Here is a 17,880-nt window from a genome sequence, read left to right as displayed (position 1 = left end):
TGTGAAATACACAGTGGACTAAAAACATTGGGTCAAAACTTAAGAACCTTATACAATTAGAATCAAGAGTATATTTCCATGCTTCCATTCAGTGGAGGATCCGGGGAGTACATCCGGCCAGTGCCCCCCACCCCCCCCCCCCCCCCTTTGAGAGGCATAATCATTACATAATCGTTACATGCATTTTTGCGTGTTAGGCACATCAACAAAGGCGATGCAAGATAAAACAGAATTGCAAGATAAAACAGATAGATGTCATTTGGACCAAATTTTTTTGGATGATTTCTTACTTTTTCAAAATATATTAACCGGACTATCCAGAAAACGATTTCAACCGATTTGTACTGCGTATTCATTTAAGATTGTCCCATTGTCACACTCTGTGCAAAAAAATATGAAAATAATGAATTTTCATTAAAAAAATCCAAGAGGGCCGCCAAAGATATCAATTTTGAACCCCATGGGACACTATTTTGCAAAGGGAACATCAAGATTCATTAACTAGACACTTCAGGAAATACAAAAACGTTGATTGAAAATATATTATGATGGTGCACAGGAACTCCCATTTCCGACTCGACTACAATAATGCAGTCATACATGGTATAGGTTCGTTGTTGAAACCTACACTGAAAAAGTAGCCTATAGACTGCCCAGGGGTAATCAATCTTTGCTGAAATCATTTATTTATCAGCAGAGACATAATGAAGATGAAAATATGTTGTTTGGAAGATTTGATATCATGCAAAATGCAGGAAACATCCATAAAGTAGGCATATCGTTCGCATACCTCAGCTAAATGGTGAAAATAGGCCCAAAACGCACGATTTCTATGTACGCACCATATTGAAAAGGGGGCTGAATTCACAGTCTATTTGATGAAGATTTTGATGAAGAGAACGATATTATGCTTGACAGGAAATATATAAAATAAAGTACACTAAAAAAGAAAATCAATTTCTAAATTGATTTTCGACAATTTTTGATGCAAGAAATCTCCCAAACTAATGATATGCAAATTTCATGACGTAATTTGCATATGTAAACAACAATATCTGTTCGTGAAATTTTGCATGTCTCTTTTGCACTACTTGAACAATATATTTTGAAAGTTTCACACAAAACAAGCATGGTTTGGCTGAGATATTCTCCCTTGACTTCATGCTATGTGTAGAATGTCTACAAAATTGTGAAATAGGGCAATTTTGTAGTGACGTCATATATTACGTCATTTCGGCGGGAAGACCACGGATAAAACCCGACAGCAATGTATTTTTGTAAACTTCAGGGTCCATGCCATCCAGCTATGGGGTCATTTGCTTGTCCGGCTTTCGGTTGAATAAACCTCCTGGGCTGCCGGACTATATCTTTATTCACCAACCACAGAGTTAGTTCCAATCTTACTAAACCCGTTTCACGAAAGGCTTCCTAACTAGAATATCTTGATATCGATACCATCGGTAAAAAGAGCAGACGAGACGTAGCCTTAGTCACAAAATAGCATAATTTTCCAAAAGAAAAATTATGACAAAATTGCAAATATTGTGATGAATTGGGAAATACATCTTTTCAAAATAATAGCACAGGTAAATTATGCATCATACATACTTAGACCATGAAGACTGGAGCATTCAATTGCTGAGAAAATGGAATTATGAATAATTTATTTCATGACTAAAAAATCACATGTGGACGTTGAGATGGGTACCCCCGGGATATCCAATTCTAATAGTTTACGAAAGTAGACCATAACGGTTTACTTTGTAAAATAATAATTGCAGAGACAGGTGAAATACTAATAACTAATATGTTAATTGAATTGGATATGGGGCCTATCGTAATCAAATAATATAATTATCGGCCTATAATAATACTGCTGTATGGTCAAGATGCATGATCAACACACTATATACTGCATATTGAGCTGTAGCCCTAATGATCTATTTAATATAACACACTATACTTTCATTCATATTTCAGGTACTGACATTGCTTGTTCTGCAGTGGCGTACCTAGGATTTTCCACAGGGGGGGGGGCAAATTTGTCCGCCAAAAAATTTGACAAGCACAAAATAAAGGTCTTCAACCACAAACATGACAAATAAAGGATTTCGTCCGCCATAAAAAAATTTGACAAGCAAAAAAAAAAAAAAAAAAAAGGTCTTCAAGACTCGTCAGGGGGGCAGGAATATGTCCCTTGCATGGGTTGTGACTCGTCAGGGGGGCAGTCTGCCCCTCTGCCCCCCCCCCCCGTAGGTACGCTAGTGTTGTTCTGACGTTTTCAGAAATCTGATGGAAGTAAATTATTGGCAAACCCATCCCTCCCTGTCTTCGGCCGTTTCCTAATGTTCTCGTTTTAGGAATCCCTGGCAAACTGCGATTGCCCAATTATCAGCAGTTCACCTACAAGCCCAGATAGTATTTGGCAATACTTGTAACGTCGGTGTCTGACATCGAGTCTGATGAGCAATTGGGATTCCCCACTTTGATAGTCTTTGCTCGGAAGACCGCACATGATAGTGGGATTTTTATTTTCTCTACAGTGTCTCTGTCTCGTATCCATTCCGAATCCGCTACCATAGTATAAGATTGGAAAAATTGAATTAGCAGCACTACAAAAAGATGATAATGATGATGAATGGTGATCGCGATTGTGGCGATAAAAGCTTCACTTCTTTAACAATCGTTGTCAGCAAATTTGTAGCATCATAGTTAGACTTCAGTTGTTGTTTTTTTTTGGGGGGGTCATATTTGTTGCATAGGCCTAATATTTGCATTGTATCTTAGTATCTAAAGCATGTCCCTGAGAACGATTATTTTTTTACTGGTGGTGCTGATGTAATGTGTATAAGCAAAAAAAAAGGGGGGTCACTAAAAATAAATTGGCCCAGAGAAATTTGAAAAGCAAAAAAGGGGGGTTCACTAAAAATGGAGGTAATTTTGGATACATTTTTTCATTATTACACATCTTCCAGATTACCTGGGGTGCTGCTCAGAGAGAATAATACACGCAGCACCCCCGCTTCCCAGGGCCATGATCTAAAGTTTTGTGAGAGAGCGGAGCGACCAGTAAAACACTATCCAGGCATTACTGTATGTGTATAATTTATTAAGAAGTATGTAGGCTTATAGTTTTGTTTATATTCTGGTTTGAAAAAGAAATTGTTGAAAATTTTCGATTCCTGGAATCTATTCTTGAACCTTAAAAAAACCCAGAAATTCCTGAAAATCAAGAGAAAAGGATTCCGCTGGTTTAAGAAGAGAGACGCCCGAACAATGATCTCTTTTGTTTGTCAGCGGTAGCTCCGGACGGCAAGGGACGTCAATAAAGCTTATTCGGGAAAATATACGTGATAGAAAATGCACGACTACCCAATTTTTCTTAAAATTTTGGTTAAGTTTGACTTTTACTTTGATATTCTCCTCGCTCACCTTGCTTGCTATATATATTTAGAAGTATAAGCAAAAAAGAATCGGCACAGAAAATGACCAACTTATAGTGACTCACTATTACCATTCAAATAATATCGCTATTGTTTTCACTCACCGAGTTTACTATTATATGTATATAATGCATTCCCCCCCCCCCCTCATGATCCGTGCATCAGCCCATCATAACGAATGCACCGCAGCATAAATCAATCAAGCTTGCGAACATTATACCTGTTGCTATGTCTGGCAAAAACAACTTTTGCTCGAAACTATCATTACAATTTGGATAAGTTAGTTAATATCCATTTCCCAATTTCAACTATAAGACAATCGTAATAATACGTAATCTGTATCAATGATGATGAAAAACAACCTGTCACTCTTTTGCATTCATTTTCCTTGAGTCTAAAAAGGAAAGACTAGGAATGAGCGTAAATGATATGTGGAAATCCACACCATTACACTGAGCACGATAAACCGAAGTATTTTCTTTGTTCTTCAAGTTATTGCTGCCTTTGTCGTGATGCGTTGAAGTATTACTACTTACTAACTGCAGGCCATGAGGAATTTATTTTCTCTTTTTGGAAAAACTTTCGCCTAATAAGAAAGAAGCATGGTAAGAATATTATTACAATATTTCTTTTCGCAATTTACGTGTTCTAGTCTACGTTTCCATTATCATATGGAATAAAAATATAATTGTGGTATAAATCCTAAAGTTTTAAAGAAAGTAACCTAATTTAACCTTTATCTTTGGGGTTTTTTTTAATATGTTAATTGCATAATTCATGTAGTTAAATTTTCATAAAATATCATTCTAAAAGCTCTCGAGTTGGGAATCGCATTGCAATTTTGTCTCAGACAACCAGATGTCGACTATATAGAGAAATATAGAGAAATATTTAGAGTAACATAAATGCAGGAAAATAATTAGTTAAAGCTGTCGTTGATATCACGTTGGAAAAAAAACACTCAATCAGTCTTCTAAATCAGAGCTGGATATGTAAATGGAATTAATCAACTACTGCATACAACCTGAAATGTACAGACAACATTATATTACGAGAGGTGTTTTGTACCCAATTTCCACTACGGTATCTTCTTAATTATTATCATTATATATACGGCTGTGATCAATATATGTTTTTGTGTATTCAAATCAACTTAATTAGCTACTGACATCACAAAGTTATGAGAGTAATATTAGTAAAGTACATTTGCCCTGCGCAAAAAACATAGTTAGGCAAATTATCTTGGGCCCTTGGGGATGGTTACGGGTCCAAGTGACGTACCTCCCCCCAGGTTCGCTCTTTTCTTGCGTAGAATATCGAAAAAGAGGAGAGTATGGCGAGTTTAGAAAGGGTATGGAAAAATTATGTTGGTCGGACTTTTGAGCTTGTTGTTCTGAGGAGTTTTTTAAGGCGGTGTTTATTATTCCGGTCTATTAGGCCCCTTGCCCCGACTTCTACGGCGTAGAATGACACCATGTACCCCTTTTCTTTGATATCCCTGACGATTGACTCATACTTTGTGACTTTCCTTTGGTGTGCATCATCGATGTGGGTTTCAAATGGGATTGTTAATTCGGTGATAATTATCTCTTTCTGATCTTCCCGTAAAATTACTAGATCTGGGGCCCGTTTCTCAACACCGTCATAAGTGTAACTTCTTGACTAACTCGGAGATAGTGAGCTACTTGTCCGCTAACCGTTTCACAAAGCCCTCTTTACCAAGATCGGGTACAACAACCTCACCAAATATTTATGACACCTCCGAACCTGTCGTAACTTCTTTCTTAATGACGTAGTGGCATCACATGGGTAGACTATGACAAGCAAAAGTGCCTAGATATTTGAAAATAACAATCTTACGTAATCAATCATAGAGGTTAAAATTACATCACAAAACAAGTGGGATAATGCATTCAATGATAATTCTAATAAAAAGAAACTATAAAAACTGTTGGTAAAACGCCACATAACCATTCAGTTTGAAATAGTAAAACGACTTAATCGATAAAGATTCTACCACGTCAGGCCATCCATAAGTGGACTCGTATTTGTCGTTTTCAAACCCCTATTAACATTTGGATAAATTCTATCTCTAATTTATGCATAGAATTTGTCAAATCGTATGTTTCAGTTTCAAAGATTTATTTTTGCTTTTGTTAAACTATATTTTGATGATGTTTGGAATCGTAGAAGGGCGTATAATTGTCATCATTTTACAAAGAAAACCGTTATGGTTTACTTTCGCAAACTATTAAAATTCTATGTCCCGGGGGTACCCATCTCAACGTCCACATGTGATTTTCTAGTCATGAAATGATTTATTCATAATTTGATTTTCTCAGCAATTGAATGCTCCAATCTTCATGGTCTAAGTATGTATGATGCTTAATTTACATGTGCTATCATTTTGAAAAGATGTATTTCCCAATTCATCACAATATTTGCAATTTTGTCATAATTTTTCTTTTTGAAAATCATGCTAGTTTGTGACTAAGGCTACGTCTCGTCTGCTCTTTTTACCGATAGTATCGATATCAAGGTATTCTAGTTAGGAAGCCTTTCGAGAAACAGGTTTAGTAAGATTGGAACTATCACCGTGGTTGGTGGATAAAGATATGACTAACTTGTCCAGGTGTTGAGAAACGACCCCCAGGGCGCAAAGTGGTTGTGAGAATGTGGGGTGGTACGGTGCCCCCGGCGATTGATTGCCCTTCTAAATCAGTATAAATATTCCCGTTAGTCAGATTTTCAAGAAATGTTTTATGCATGAACCTCAAAATGTTATTATGACGCCACTCATATCTCTCAAGGAAGACTGGGCAGTTTGAGAGTATATGATGGAGGGTGCCTGTGGTACCAGGGCAGAATATACATTTATCATTTAGGCGTTTACCCCAGGTATGCAAGTTTGTATAAGAGGGTAAAGAGTCAATACATGCATTAACAACAAAACTTGAAAAAGATTGAAAAGAAGGGCAAAATAAGCTAATGCTTTGTCTATTAAGAACAAATACAATTTTAGTTCAGAATCAAATATATAAAATAAAGTCCCTTGCACGTATCGGTCTACAAATCAAAATCTATTGTATTGGCTCAAGAAAATATGAAACAACAAATCTCATGAAATGCTCAAGCATATATCAATTCAATTCAAATAGACATTAATGTTCTTCCATTTCATTACATTTTTCGTAAACATTAACACATACAATATCAATTTATTATGAAGAATATACAAATGTACATGTTAATTGGGCTTAAAGAAGAAGGTGTATACCCTAATAGCTGAGCCTTATGGCGGGATACGCCTATAGACAAAAATACAATACAATGAACTATACAATGCAATAAACAATATAAATACATATTCTAGATAACCTCTGGATCTGTCAGATAACTCTTCCAATCTGGTCTGGTCGATCTTGAGCCCTTGATGACGATCTCCTTCATATTCTCAAATGGGGGATCATTGATTGTTTGTGAATGACGGGTAGCCACAACAATTTTATTTTTACAATTACCAAGTAATACTTGGTAGAAATATTGACCAAACATTAGTGAAAATGTGAGATTGGCCAAAACAGGAATATTAATGTTGTGTTGATTGCTGGATAACGAAATCATATCCCTGGTTGGATCTATATCATTTCCAGGGGCGGATCCAGGAGGGGGCCGAGCCGGCCCCGGCCCCCCCCCCCTATTTTTTGACAACATGCAGAAAAAGTGTACTATAGGAAAAACACTAAAGAAAAGTAGGAAAGAGGTATCATACCCAGGATGTGTAATTTACAACCTCGTAACGGCCGGCCCGACCCCGAAAGGAAACAAGAAAAGGGTGAGGGGAAGAATTGGAAAAAGAACTTTATATAAAAAATTTCGCTCGCGCTTCGCGCTCGCATTGCCTGTGCCAATGACTCCCATTCAAGAGGATTAAATGACACTTATATATCCAGATCTGAAATCAATTTGTACACAATATTTTAGCTCGCACATCAAGCTTTAATTATTTTGTTTGTTTTACACAAATTGTTTATATCAATATTTTCAGCTCGCGCTGCGCGCTCGCATTGTTTGATTTGTGAGTTACCTATCCTCTTTGGAAATTCTTACCAAAATTTGTCAAAATGCTCCTTTATCATGTCAGTATATAAAAGAATTGAGCTTGTGCTTCGCGCTCGCATTTAATTGTTTGAGACACACAGCTTTTTCTGTATTTAAATAAAAACGCGCTTAGACTGTCCAGTTTTCAGGTCGGAATATCAAAAATTATGAGCTCGCGCTTCGCACTCTCATTATTTAATTAGTGATACTTGTATCCTCTTCATTAATCACTAAAAACAGTCCTAATTGAGTCCCTTTTCACGTTACTATGATAAAATTTCAGCTCGCGCTTCGCGCTCGCATTGTTTAGTTGGATACTTATCTTTTTCATGATTATAAAATCTCCTCAGAATCCTCAGGTCTCAGGACATAAGATATCAAAGAATTTGAGCTCGCGCTTCGCGCTCGCATTATATATTAAGACCACATGAGATACCTTATCTTGTTTATAACAATAAAAACTAACATATACTTAAAACTTCAGTCTCTAGTTAGGACTACCCCCTGAACCCCCCCCCCCAAAAAAAAAAAAAAAAATCAGATTATAGCGGCCAATCGAGAAAAATGTTGATGAAAATATTTTTCGGCCCCCCCCCCCCTATTGGCGAAAGCTGGATCCGCCCCTGATTTCATAACCAACATCATAACAGATCCACATACGAAAACAAAGTTCAGACATCAATTTGAAGACTCACTCGTCAGTGCATTTTGATATACGTGTTCTATATCTTTGTCCTGTATTATGTTCCATACTCTCAATTTTATATTCTCTTCTCTAAATTTTCACCTCTTTCATGTATTTATCATGACTATTATGGACATTGGTCAAAGAAAGTTGGTCAATAGACCTCCGAGTCGATCCTTGACCAAAACAATCTTCTGCCTCCTATAGAGTTTACTGGAGCAAAAGCTGATTTGAATAGGAAGTCTATAAAGTTAACGTTGTGTCATGCCATGGCTTTTTAGGAAGAACAGGGGCCCGTATCACAAAACTTAGCAATGATCGTAGAACATTTTTTTACGATGGATTGCATTGACTACAATGTACAATCAATCGTGAAAATCAAGCGTACGATCAATCGCTAACCTTTGTGTTACGGAACCCAGGTCATTGTAAGTGAAAGAAAGAAAATGATGAGTATACTGTTTGAGAACAGAAGAACCACAAAACTTGCTGTGATTATGATGATTTTCAATTTACAATTGGATTATAAATGAATGAAGGCTTTCTTTGAATTATGATTTGAGCATGTAACAGTTTTTGCTCATGCCCTTATGATAATAATAATAATAAATAATATGCATTCGTATAGCGCAAACACTATTTCTATATATTCTATTGCGCTGCAAGAGCTTCCTAGGTGCTGTACATACTATTGGGATAGATAGGTTTTTAATTTTAAGTTGAAATATCATATGAAATATATTTCCTTGATATCAAAACGAAATATGAACTTTGGATAAATCAATGTAATATGCATTGAAGTTCCTTTAGCTACTGGACCTTAGTTTTTCAATAAAATTCTCTGCAAAATACTGTTGGGCAATTCCATAAAATATGTACGTCCGACCCCCTATACGTGGGACCTTCATGAAATTTTCTGTCTCTGATTTCTGGTTCTTTTGAAAGTCTGTAATGCTCTCAAATGACCATGACTTGGTCAGTTTATGAAGTGAAGTAAAACTTGAGAAAAATGGGGGTCGGACGTACAAAAAGGTTGATTATTTTATGGAATTGCCCTGTTGCATAAAGGGTCGTTTAATAAACAATGTGGCCTGGGCTTAACCGGCGAAATAGACGATTAATAGCCCTACACTCACATCCGTGCATGAGTAAACATTACGCACGGCGCGCCCGAAATACCCCCGATTACCAAGTGTCAAGGCCATGATCATTTGAGAGTTGTGTGTCTGGAGAGTTAAGGTCTAGTCAAGTACGTGTTCAGCAGCAACAGGCAGGACCTCCAGACCGTGCTGGACACCATTCATCCAATAATAACGTTCTAAAAATAAAATGATTTAAAAAGAATACTTTTATTATCAATCTCACATTAAATTAATTGAAAAGATATTTTGTAATTAAGTTTACTGCAACATAATTATATAGGATATTATGACGTAATGCACAACTTGATTCATTCATTGCCGCAGCTATTATACTTGGCTTACTTTGACAAAAATCGCCTCACAATTACCTCCTGATTATCCAAGAACGAACATTTACCACATTAAAAAAACTCGTATTATTTGATAGAAGATACTCTTTCAGGATTATGAAAGCTTTGTGTTCATGACTTTTTTTCATTCCATTAACGATTTTTAGATGTATTATTTCATTACTCATTCGTTATACATATGATACATATTCACAGTTAAGTTATATAACACTCCTAAAAAAAAGAATAATTCATCATTGTCTACAATCACATGTCATATGAATACCTTTGGGTACCGCCCCTCCCCCAATCCGAACTGCCAAAGACTATCAGAAAATTACTGACATGCGACAGTTTGATTCAGGACTCTTGATAGTCGCAAACCCTAGAGCACCGAAAGGGACAAGGGAAGGGCATCGTGCCCCCCCCCCCCCCCCGATGGATTTTCGATGAACTATTTATATTTTTGTGGGATGGGGGTTATCAAAAATCTTGCCAATCGTTCGTATCGAAAACTTTGTTGACCTTTACTTCTATTATTCATTTTATTCTTAAAATTGGCCCCTTACGATTTTTTCCATAGGCAGTAGGTCCTTGGCATACACATGCAACGAAATGTAACAGTTAGTGCCTATATGTGATTATAAGTTTGATTATTTGCGTCTTCTATAGGATGGTGCTTATTCTTACGACTACGGCGATGACGACGGCGATTACGATGCTTTGAAGGCAACACAATTTGTTCCCTTTGATGGTAATCAATTTGGCCATCAGAGTGCAAGATATGATGACGACGAAGGTGGCGTGCAGGACAATGACAACCTTGGAAATGATGACGTGCTATGTGAAGCCTTCATGGAAGATATGTACGAGGGCGATGGCAATGATGATCTCCAGTGTCTGCAAATTTGGGAGTAGGTTGATGAAGCTGTTGCTGCCACTTTATCTATTTCCACTTGGCATACATGTAGACTATTTGTCAATCAAACTAATTTTATTTTGCCTAATTTCGTATGATATAATTTTGTTTTCATGAAAGAGTAGCACGATTCATACTTGATACTTGATGTAGTAATCCCTTTGGCAGCTCATACAGAAGCTATACTGGGATGATGATATATCCACTGTTAAACTATATATCCACTATTAAACAAAACTGATGATAGACCAAATCAAATGAGGTTGTTTTGATGGAAAGTTAAAGTACACAAAGTGAGACAAAAATGATGGCAAAGACAAAGTGAAAACAAAATTAAAACAGGTGGAATTTCGACGAGTTGATTTCAGGAGAAATGGTTTTTAAAAAAGTTGCGAGCGTGCGAAGCGCGCGAGGAAAATTTCGATATTTTTATTACAAAAATCCAATTTAATTAGATTTTGACATAATATTCAAAGAATAATATACATATCACCCTTCTCTCTTTCGTTTTTATTTCTTTCCTCTCTTTTTTTTCATGGTCGTTAAAAAATTGTACGCCACTGGATTTGTTGATCAATTTTGACCAGTCTCCGGTAAAAATGAGATGTTTCGTAAAAAAATGACTTGTTTCTATCAATTTTGATTAGTTTATGTAGTATTGAAAAGACCATCATTATCATGTTACAGCGATGCTTTGCACCTGGATGACTTTGGGGACGCCTTGCCCGATGACGGCTTAGATGACTATGTCTATGATGAATTCGCCGATGGTTCCTTTACCACTAATGTTGTGGCAGGATCCTTGGTAATTAATAATAATAATATATATCATTTATGAGGCGGCGAGTTATCTAGTTGCCTAGTCCATGTAGTCAATGGCGCACTATATATTACTATATATGACTGTAGATTTACCATAGTTTGAACATGAACCTAAGGAAGTGATAAGATAATAATAATAATAGTAATTGTGGTGGTGGTGGTGGTGATGCTGCTGCCTCTGATGGTGATGACGGTGAGGGTGATGATGATTAATGATGATGATGATGGTGATGGTGGTGAAAATGATGGTAATGATGATAGATATTGTATAATTATTATTCAAGATTTTGTTTTACTATATATAATATAATTTTTCGACATCGTTGTCGTCATCATGAACATCATCATGTACCTATTTTTTGTTGTCATGATCTTCTGCTACCTCTAGGTGAAATTACCAAGAGGCAGCACACACGTGAATCAAACACAGTCCGAAGAAGTCCCCATTCCTCCAAGTGACAATGCTCCTTTGTGTGATGATAAACTAGTGAAGATATCCAGCCTTGACCAGGTGAGTCTCATAGGCTTCCCAAGAGTAAAATTAGATGCAGTTTGAACCCTTCGCCTTCGAAATGTTAATTTTGTGTTTGTTCTTTGATTCTTATTAAATCTTTCTCTAACGAATAGAATTAAACTCAGATCGCCGAATTTGATAAAGTGTTGAATTCGATTCCAGGATAAAGCCGCTTCTAAAAAGTCATCTACTTACAATTTGTAAGAAATGACTTCTCTGGAATGGCTCTTGCGGATGTAAGCTGTAACTAATCAGTTTCTAAAACCATTGGGACAGTAAACGATATTGGTATTTCAAACTAACAGAGGATTGTTATTCTCTTTTTATTCTTTTATCCAAATCAAACAAAGAGGGGGGTCGGGGTAGAGTCCCTCCTTCCGTAAGCAAATATCATATGAAATATATTTCCTTGATATTCAAACGAAATGAACATCATCATGTAACTATTTTTGTTGACATGTATTTTTGCTACATTTAGGTGAAATTACCAAGAGGCAGTACACACGTTGATAAAACACAGTCCGAAGAAGTCCCCATTCCTCCAAGTGACAATACTCCTTTGTGTGATGATAAACCAGTGAAGATATCCAGCCTTGACCAGGTGAGTCTCATAAGCTTCCCAAGAGTAAAATTAGATGCAGTTTGAACTCTTCGCCTTCGAAATGTTAATTTTGTGTTTGTTCTTTGATTCTTATTAAATCTTTCTCTAAAGAATAGAATTAAACTCAAATCGCCGGATTCGATAAAGTGTTGAATTCGATTCCAGGATAAAGCTTCTTCTAGAAAGTCATCTACTTACAATTTGTAAGAAATGACTTCTCTTGAATGGCTCTTGCGGATGTAAGCTGTAACTAAACAGTTTCTAAAACCATCGGGACAGTCAACGATATTGGTATTTCAAACTAACAGAGGATTGTTATTCTCTTTTTATTCTTTTATCCAAATCAAACAGAGAGGGGGGTCGGGGTAGAGTCCCTCCTTCCATAAGCAAATATCATATGAATTTCCTTGAGCTACTGGACCTTAGTTTTTTAATAAAACTCTCTGCAAAATACCATTAAAAAAATAAAATTATTAAAAAATGACTTTTATTATAAATTCTCACATTAAATTAAATGAAAAGATATTTTGTAATGAAGTTTACTGCAACATAATTATGTAAGATATTAAGAAGTAATGTTATGTAGTATGTATTTAACTTCCTTGTTATCATTTCAGTCATTCACCTTCACTTGTTTACAAACTCCCCCAATGTCATCTAAGAATCTCCAAGCCCCCAATACCATTTAACTCCTAAATCTTGACCATAAAAATACCAACCCTCAGTGACGTCAGCTAACTTCAAGGAACAAAAGTTCTAAGAAGTATGACTCACACTTCCAGCCCCAATCACTTGCACAGAGCATCACCACACCCCTTATACCAGAGAAAGTTTGATAGACAATTATATGTAGACCAATCAGATCAAGTTTAGATCACTCCCACCTTAAATTGTTACACCCCAGAACTAATGATATAAATAAGACTTCTTGATTATTAGAGATATAGAATATTAGACCCACACTCATCCATATAGACTGACTGACTTCAAGACTTAGACGTCCATCCAATATTATTTTAACTTCAGAATTTAATCTTATACTTCGAAATAGTTATATTCATCGTCTCCTGTTTTATCTAAATCTTCGTTGATATCTTCATGTACTTCGAATTGTAAACTGTAGCTGATAATTGATTATTAAATACCCTGTGATTTTAAACTGTATAACTTTCTCCAAAGTTTCTTTAACACGACAGTAATGCACAACTGGATTCATTCATTGCCGCAGCTATTTTACCTGGCTTACTTTGACAAAAATCGCCTCACAACTACCTCCTGATTATCCAAGAACAAACATTTACCACATTAAAAAAACTCGTATTATTTGATAGAAGATACTTTTTGTGTTCATGACTTTTTTTCATTCCATTAACGATTTTTAGATGTATTATTTCATTACTCATTCGTTATACATATGATACATATTCTCAGTTAAGTTATTTAACACTCCTGAAACCAGAATAATTCATCATTGTCTACAATCACGTATCATATAAATACCTTTGGGTACCGCCCCTCCCCCAATCCGAACTGCCAAAGACTAAACAGAAAATTACTGACATGCGACAGTTTGATTCAGGACTCTTGATAGTCGCAAACCCTAGAGCACCGAAAGGGACAAGGGAAGGGCATTGTGCCCCCATGGCATTGTGCCCCCATGGAATTTCGATGATCTATTTATATTTTTTGTGGGATGGGGGTTATCAGAAATCTTGTCAATTGTTCGTTTTGAAAACTTTGTTGACCTTTACCTTTTTTATTCATTTTATAAAATTGGCCCCTTTTTTCCATAGGCATCGGGTCATTGGCCTACATGCAACGAAATGTAACAGTTAGTGCCTCTATGTGATGATAAGTTTGATTATTTGTGTATTCTATAGGATGGTGCTTATTCTTACGACCACGACGATGATGACGATGCTTTGAAGGCAACACAATTTGTTCCCTTTGATGGTAATCAATTTGGCCATCAGAGTGCAAGATATGATGACGACGAAGGTGCGGGCGAAGGTGGCGTGCAGGACAATGACTGCCTTAGAGAAGACGACGCGCTATATGAAGCCCTCATGGAAGAGATGTACGAGGGCGATGGCGATGATGATTACAAAGAATTGGAATTCGATCTCCAGTGTCTGCAAATTGGGGAGTAGGTTGATGAAGCTGTTGCTGCCACTTTATCTATTTCCACTTGACATACATGCAGACTATTTATCAATTAAACTATTTTCATTTTGCCTAATGACAGTTTTGCTTTTCACATTTTGTATGACATCATGTTGTTTTCATAAAATAGTAGCACGATTAATATATCCACTATTAAACAAACTGATCATAGACCAAATCAAATGCGGTTGTTTTGATGAAAAGTTATAGTACAAAAAGTGAGACAAAACTAATGGCAAAGACAAAGTGAAAACAAAATTAAAACAGGTGGAATTTCGACGGGATAATTTTAGGCGAAATGGTAATATTGATTAGTTCAGTGGCGTGATGGGAAAAAAAGTTTGAGGGGGCCAAATATGGCGCATCGGGCAATTATTTTTTTTTAAGTTGCGAGCATGCGAAACGCACGAGCAAAATTTTCGATATTCATATTACAAAAAAGAAATCAAATTTTGTGATAGATTTTGACATAATATTCAGAGAATAATATATGTCACCCTTCTCTCTTTCGTTTCTTCTTCCTCTTTTTTTCTTGGTCGTTAAAATTTTGTACGCCACGAACTGGAGTAGTTGATCAATTTTGACTAGTCTCCGGTAAAAATGAGATGTTTCGTAAAAAAATGACTTGTTTCTATCAAATTTGATTAGTTTATGTATCAATATTAAAAAGACCATCATTATCATATTACAGCGATGCTGTCCACCTGGATGACTTTGCGGACGCCTTGCCCGATGACGGCTTAGATGACTATGTCTATGATGAATTCGCCGATGGTTCATTTACCACTAAATTCGTGGCAGGATCCTTGGTAATTATTAATAATAATAATAATAATAATATAAAGCATTTATGAGGCGGAGACTTATCTAGTTGCCTATTCAGTGGCGCACTATGTATTACACCTCTTTATGATTGTAGATTTACCGTAGTTCAAGGATATGATGATGATTGAAATGATATCAGGAATTAACAACATGAACCTAAGGAAGTGGTAAAATAATGATATTGTTGTGGTGGTGGTGGTGGTGGTGGTGGTGATGCTGCTACTGATTGTGAGGGTGATGATGATGAAGATGATGATGACGATGAAGATGATGATGACGATGATGATGATGATGATAAGATAATGTTGAATATGATGATAGATATTGCATGATATTGTATAATTATTATTCAAGATTTTGTTTTACTATATATAATATGATTCTTCGACACCGTTGTCATCATCATGAACATCATCATGTAACTATTTTTTGTTGTCATGATCTTCTGCTTCCTCTAGGTGAAATTACCAAGAGGCAGCACACACGTGAATAAAACACAGTCCGAAGAAGTCACCATTCCTCCAAGTGACAATGCTCCTTTGTGTGATGATAAACCAGTGAAGATATCCAGCCTTGACCAGGTGAGTCTCATAGGCTTTCCAAGAGTAAAATGAGATGCAGTTTGACCTCTTCGCCGTCGAAATGTTAATTTTGTGTTTGTTCTTTGATTCTTATTAAATCTTTCTCTAACGAATAGAATTAAACTCAGATCGCCGAATTCGCTAAAGTGTTGAATTCGATTAGCTGCTTCTAGAAAGTCATCCATTTTCAAATTTGTAAGAAATGACTTCTCTGGAATGGCTCTTGCGGATGTATGCTGTAACTAATCAGATTCTAAAACCATCGGGACAGTCAACGACATTGGTATTTCAAACTAACAGAGCATGATAATAATCCAATAGGCATTTATATTGCGCTATCTATCTAGAAATAATCTATTCCGAGGTGCATTGTTATCATGGTTATTATTATTACTCCAGCTTTAGCTCAAGCACCCTTCCAGCACTGCAGTGCATATAAGGAATTAATCCTGCCGGGTACCCATTCACCTAGCCTGGATTGAGTGCAGACAATGCAGGTTAATTTCTTGCTGAAGGAAAACGCGCCATGGTTGGGATTCAAACCCTCGTCCCTCTGATTACGAGACGAGATTCGTAACCACTAGACCACGTCGCCTCCACGATCCTCATTTCAATGTTCATTTAATTCACTCTCCACTGTTTTTGGTTTTTTTTTTTTTTGGCTGCCAGGTTGGGCAACTAGCTTTCAAAGGAATGAAGACTCTAAATCGTATCCAATCGGTGGTCTATGACACGGCATACAACAAGAGTGAGAACCTTCTCATATGTGCCCCTACGGGTGCAGGAAAGACCAACATTGCCATGTTGACTATCCTCCATGAAGCTCGGAAGCATCTGGATGTACGAGGTGCCGTCAAACACAATGAATTTAAGGTGAGAGGTCACCAACAAATCCTTATCATCCAGTGGAATGGCAACCGGAGTTTGTAGGCCAAACGCAATGTACAACCTGGATAGACCTAGATCTTTCAATACCAAACAGCAGAAAATATTTGTTGTTTTTTTATAGCTTTTACTGGCAAATATTTTTTAACATCTGAAATTTTATATGATTGGCGAAGTGCAAAATGTCAGCCCTTTCAATGATTTTAAACATAATCCGTGAAATATTCATGATGTAGGCTTGCTCCATGTGTCAGAGTTCACTTTCACTCACTACCAAGAGGCCCATTATTGAGACACAAACATGTAAAAGTAATCACCTTGGTTTGCTAGTAGTGCACTATCTTCACGTTCTGTGACAGTTTATTCAAAAACACAATTTCAATTTTTAAGTTACAATTGTATTATGATTGCTACTGAAAGAAATACAAGCCAACCAACATCAAACTTTAGAACGTGAACGTACCCCTGAAAATATATTAATTCTGTTGCAATTTTTCCTCACAAAGGTCGTCTACGTAGCTCCCATGAAGGCCCTTGCCGCGGAGATGACGCGCACCTTTGGATCTCGTCTAAAACATCTAGGTCTCTCAGTACGGGAACTAACAGGGGATATGCAGCTCACCAAGAAGGAAATGATGGATACCCATGTAAGTGTGGCAAATAACTATTGTTAAATTGATTAGCCAAGTGAAAATTTATCGTACTTTTTAATAACAGTCTGCGAAACGGACGTCCAGAGCATTGTCTTTAAAACCAATACTCGTGTCAAGTTCCTCAGTCATGTCTGTTAGTAGCCACTAGGGCAGTAGGGCTACATATATGACTGAGGGATGAATGCAACTTTGGGGCTTAGAGAACTTTCTTTGGGTC

The 17,880-nt window shown here is 36.6% G+C and overlaps 1 protein-coding gene across 1 annotated transcript in view; it reads left to right on the top strand.

Annotated features, from left to right (window-relative positions):
* The first annotated feature begins 2,928 nt into the window (after nucleotides 1–2,928).
* Nucleotides 2,929–17,880, top strand: part of LOC129259614 (activating signal cointegrator 1 complex subunit 3-like) — a 29,977-nt gene continuing 15,025 nt past the window's right edge. Inside the window, exons 1-10 of the mRNA XM_064098946.1 lie at nucleotides 2,929–2,934; nucleotides 10,373–10,614; nucleotides 11,307–11,424; nucleotides 11,830–11,952; nucleotides 12,434–12,556; nucleotides 14,437–14,702; nucleotides 15,411–15,528; nucleotides 16,003–16,125; nucleotides 16,795–16,998; nucleotides 17,517–17,657. Of these exons, the coding sequence (XP_063955016.1) occupies nucleotides 2,929–2,934; nucleotides 10,373–10,614; nucleotides 11,307–11,424; nucleotides 11,830–11,952; nucleotides 12,434–12,556; nucleotides 14,437–14,702; nucleotides 15,411–15,528; nucleotides 16,003–16,125; nucleotides 16,795–16,998; nucleotides 17,517–17,657 (1,464 nt within the window). The remainder of the gene's footprint in view (nucleotides 2,935–10,372; nucleotides 10,615–11,306; nucleotides 11,425–11,829; nucleotides 11,953–12,433; nucleotides 12,557–14,436; nucleotides 14,703–15,410; nucleotides 15,529–16,002; nucleotides 16,126–16,794; nucleotides 16,999–17,516; nucleotides 17,658–17,880) is intronic.

This window comes from Lytechinus pictus, chromosome 4 (genome assembly GCF_037042905.1).
Source record: "Lytechinus pictus isolate F3 Inbred chromosome 4, Lp3.0, whole genome shotgun sequence".
In the NCBI taxonomy this organism is placed as follows: Eukaryota; Metazoa; Echinodermata; class Echinoidea; order Temnopleuroida; family Toxopneustidae; genus Lytechinus; species Lytechinus pictus.
Note: the sequence above shows the minus strand (reverse complement) of the source record. Positions and strands in the feature narration are given on the sequence as shown.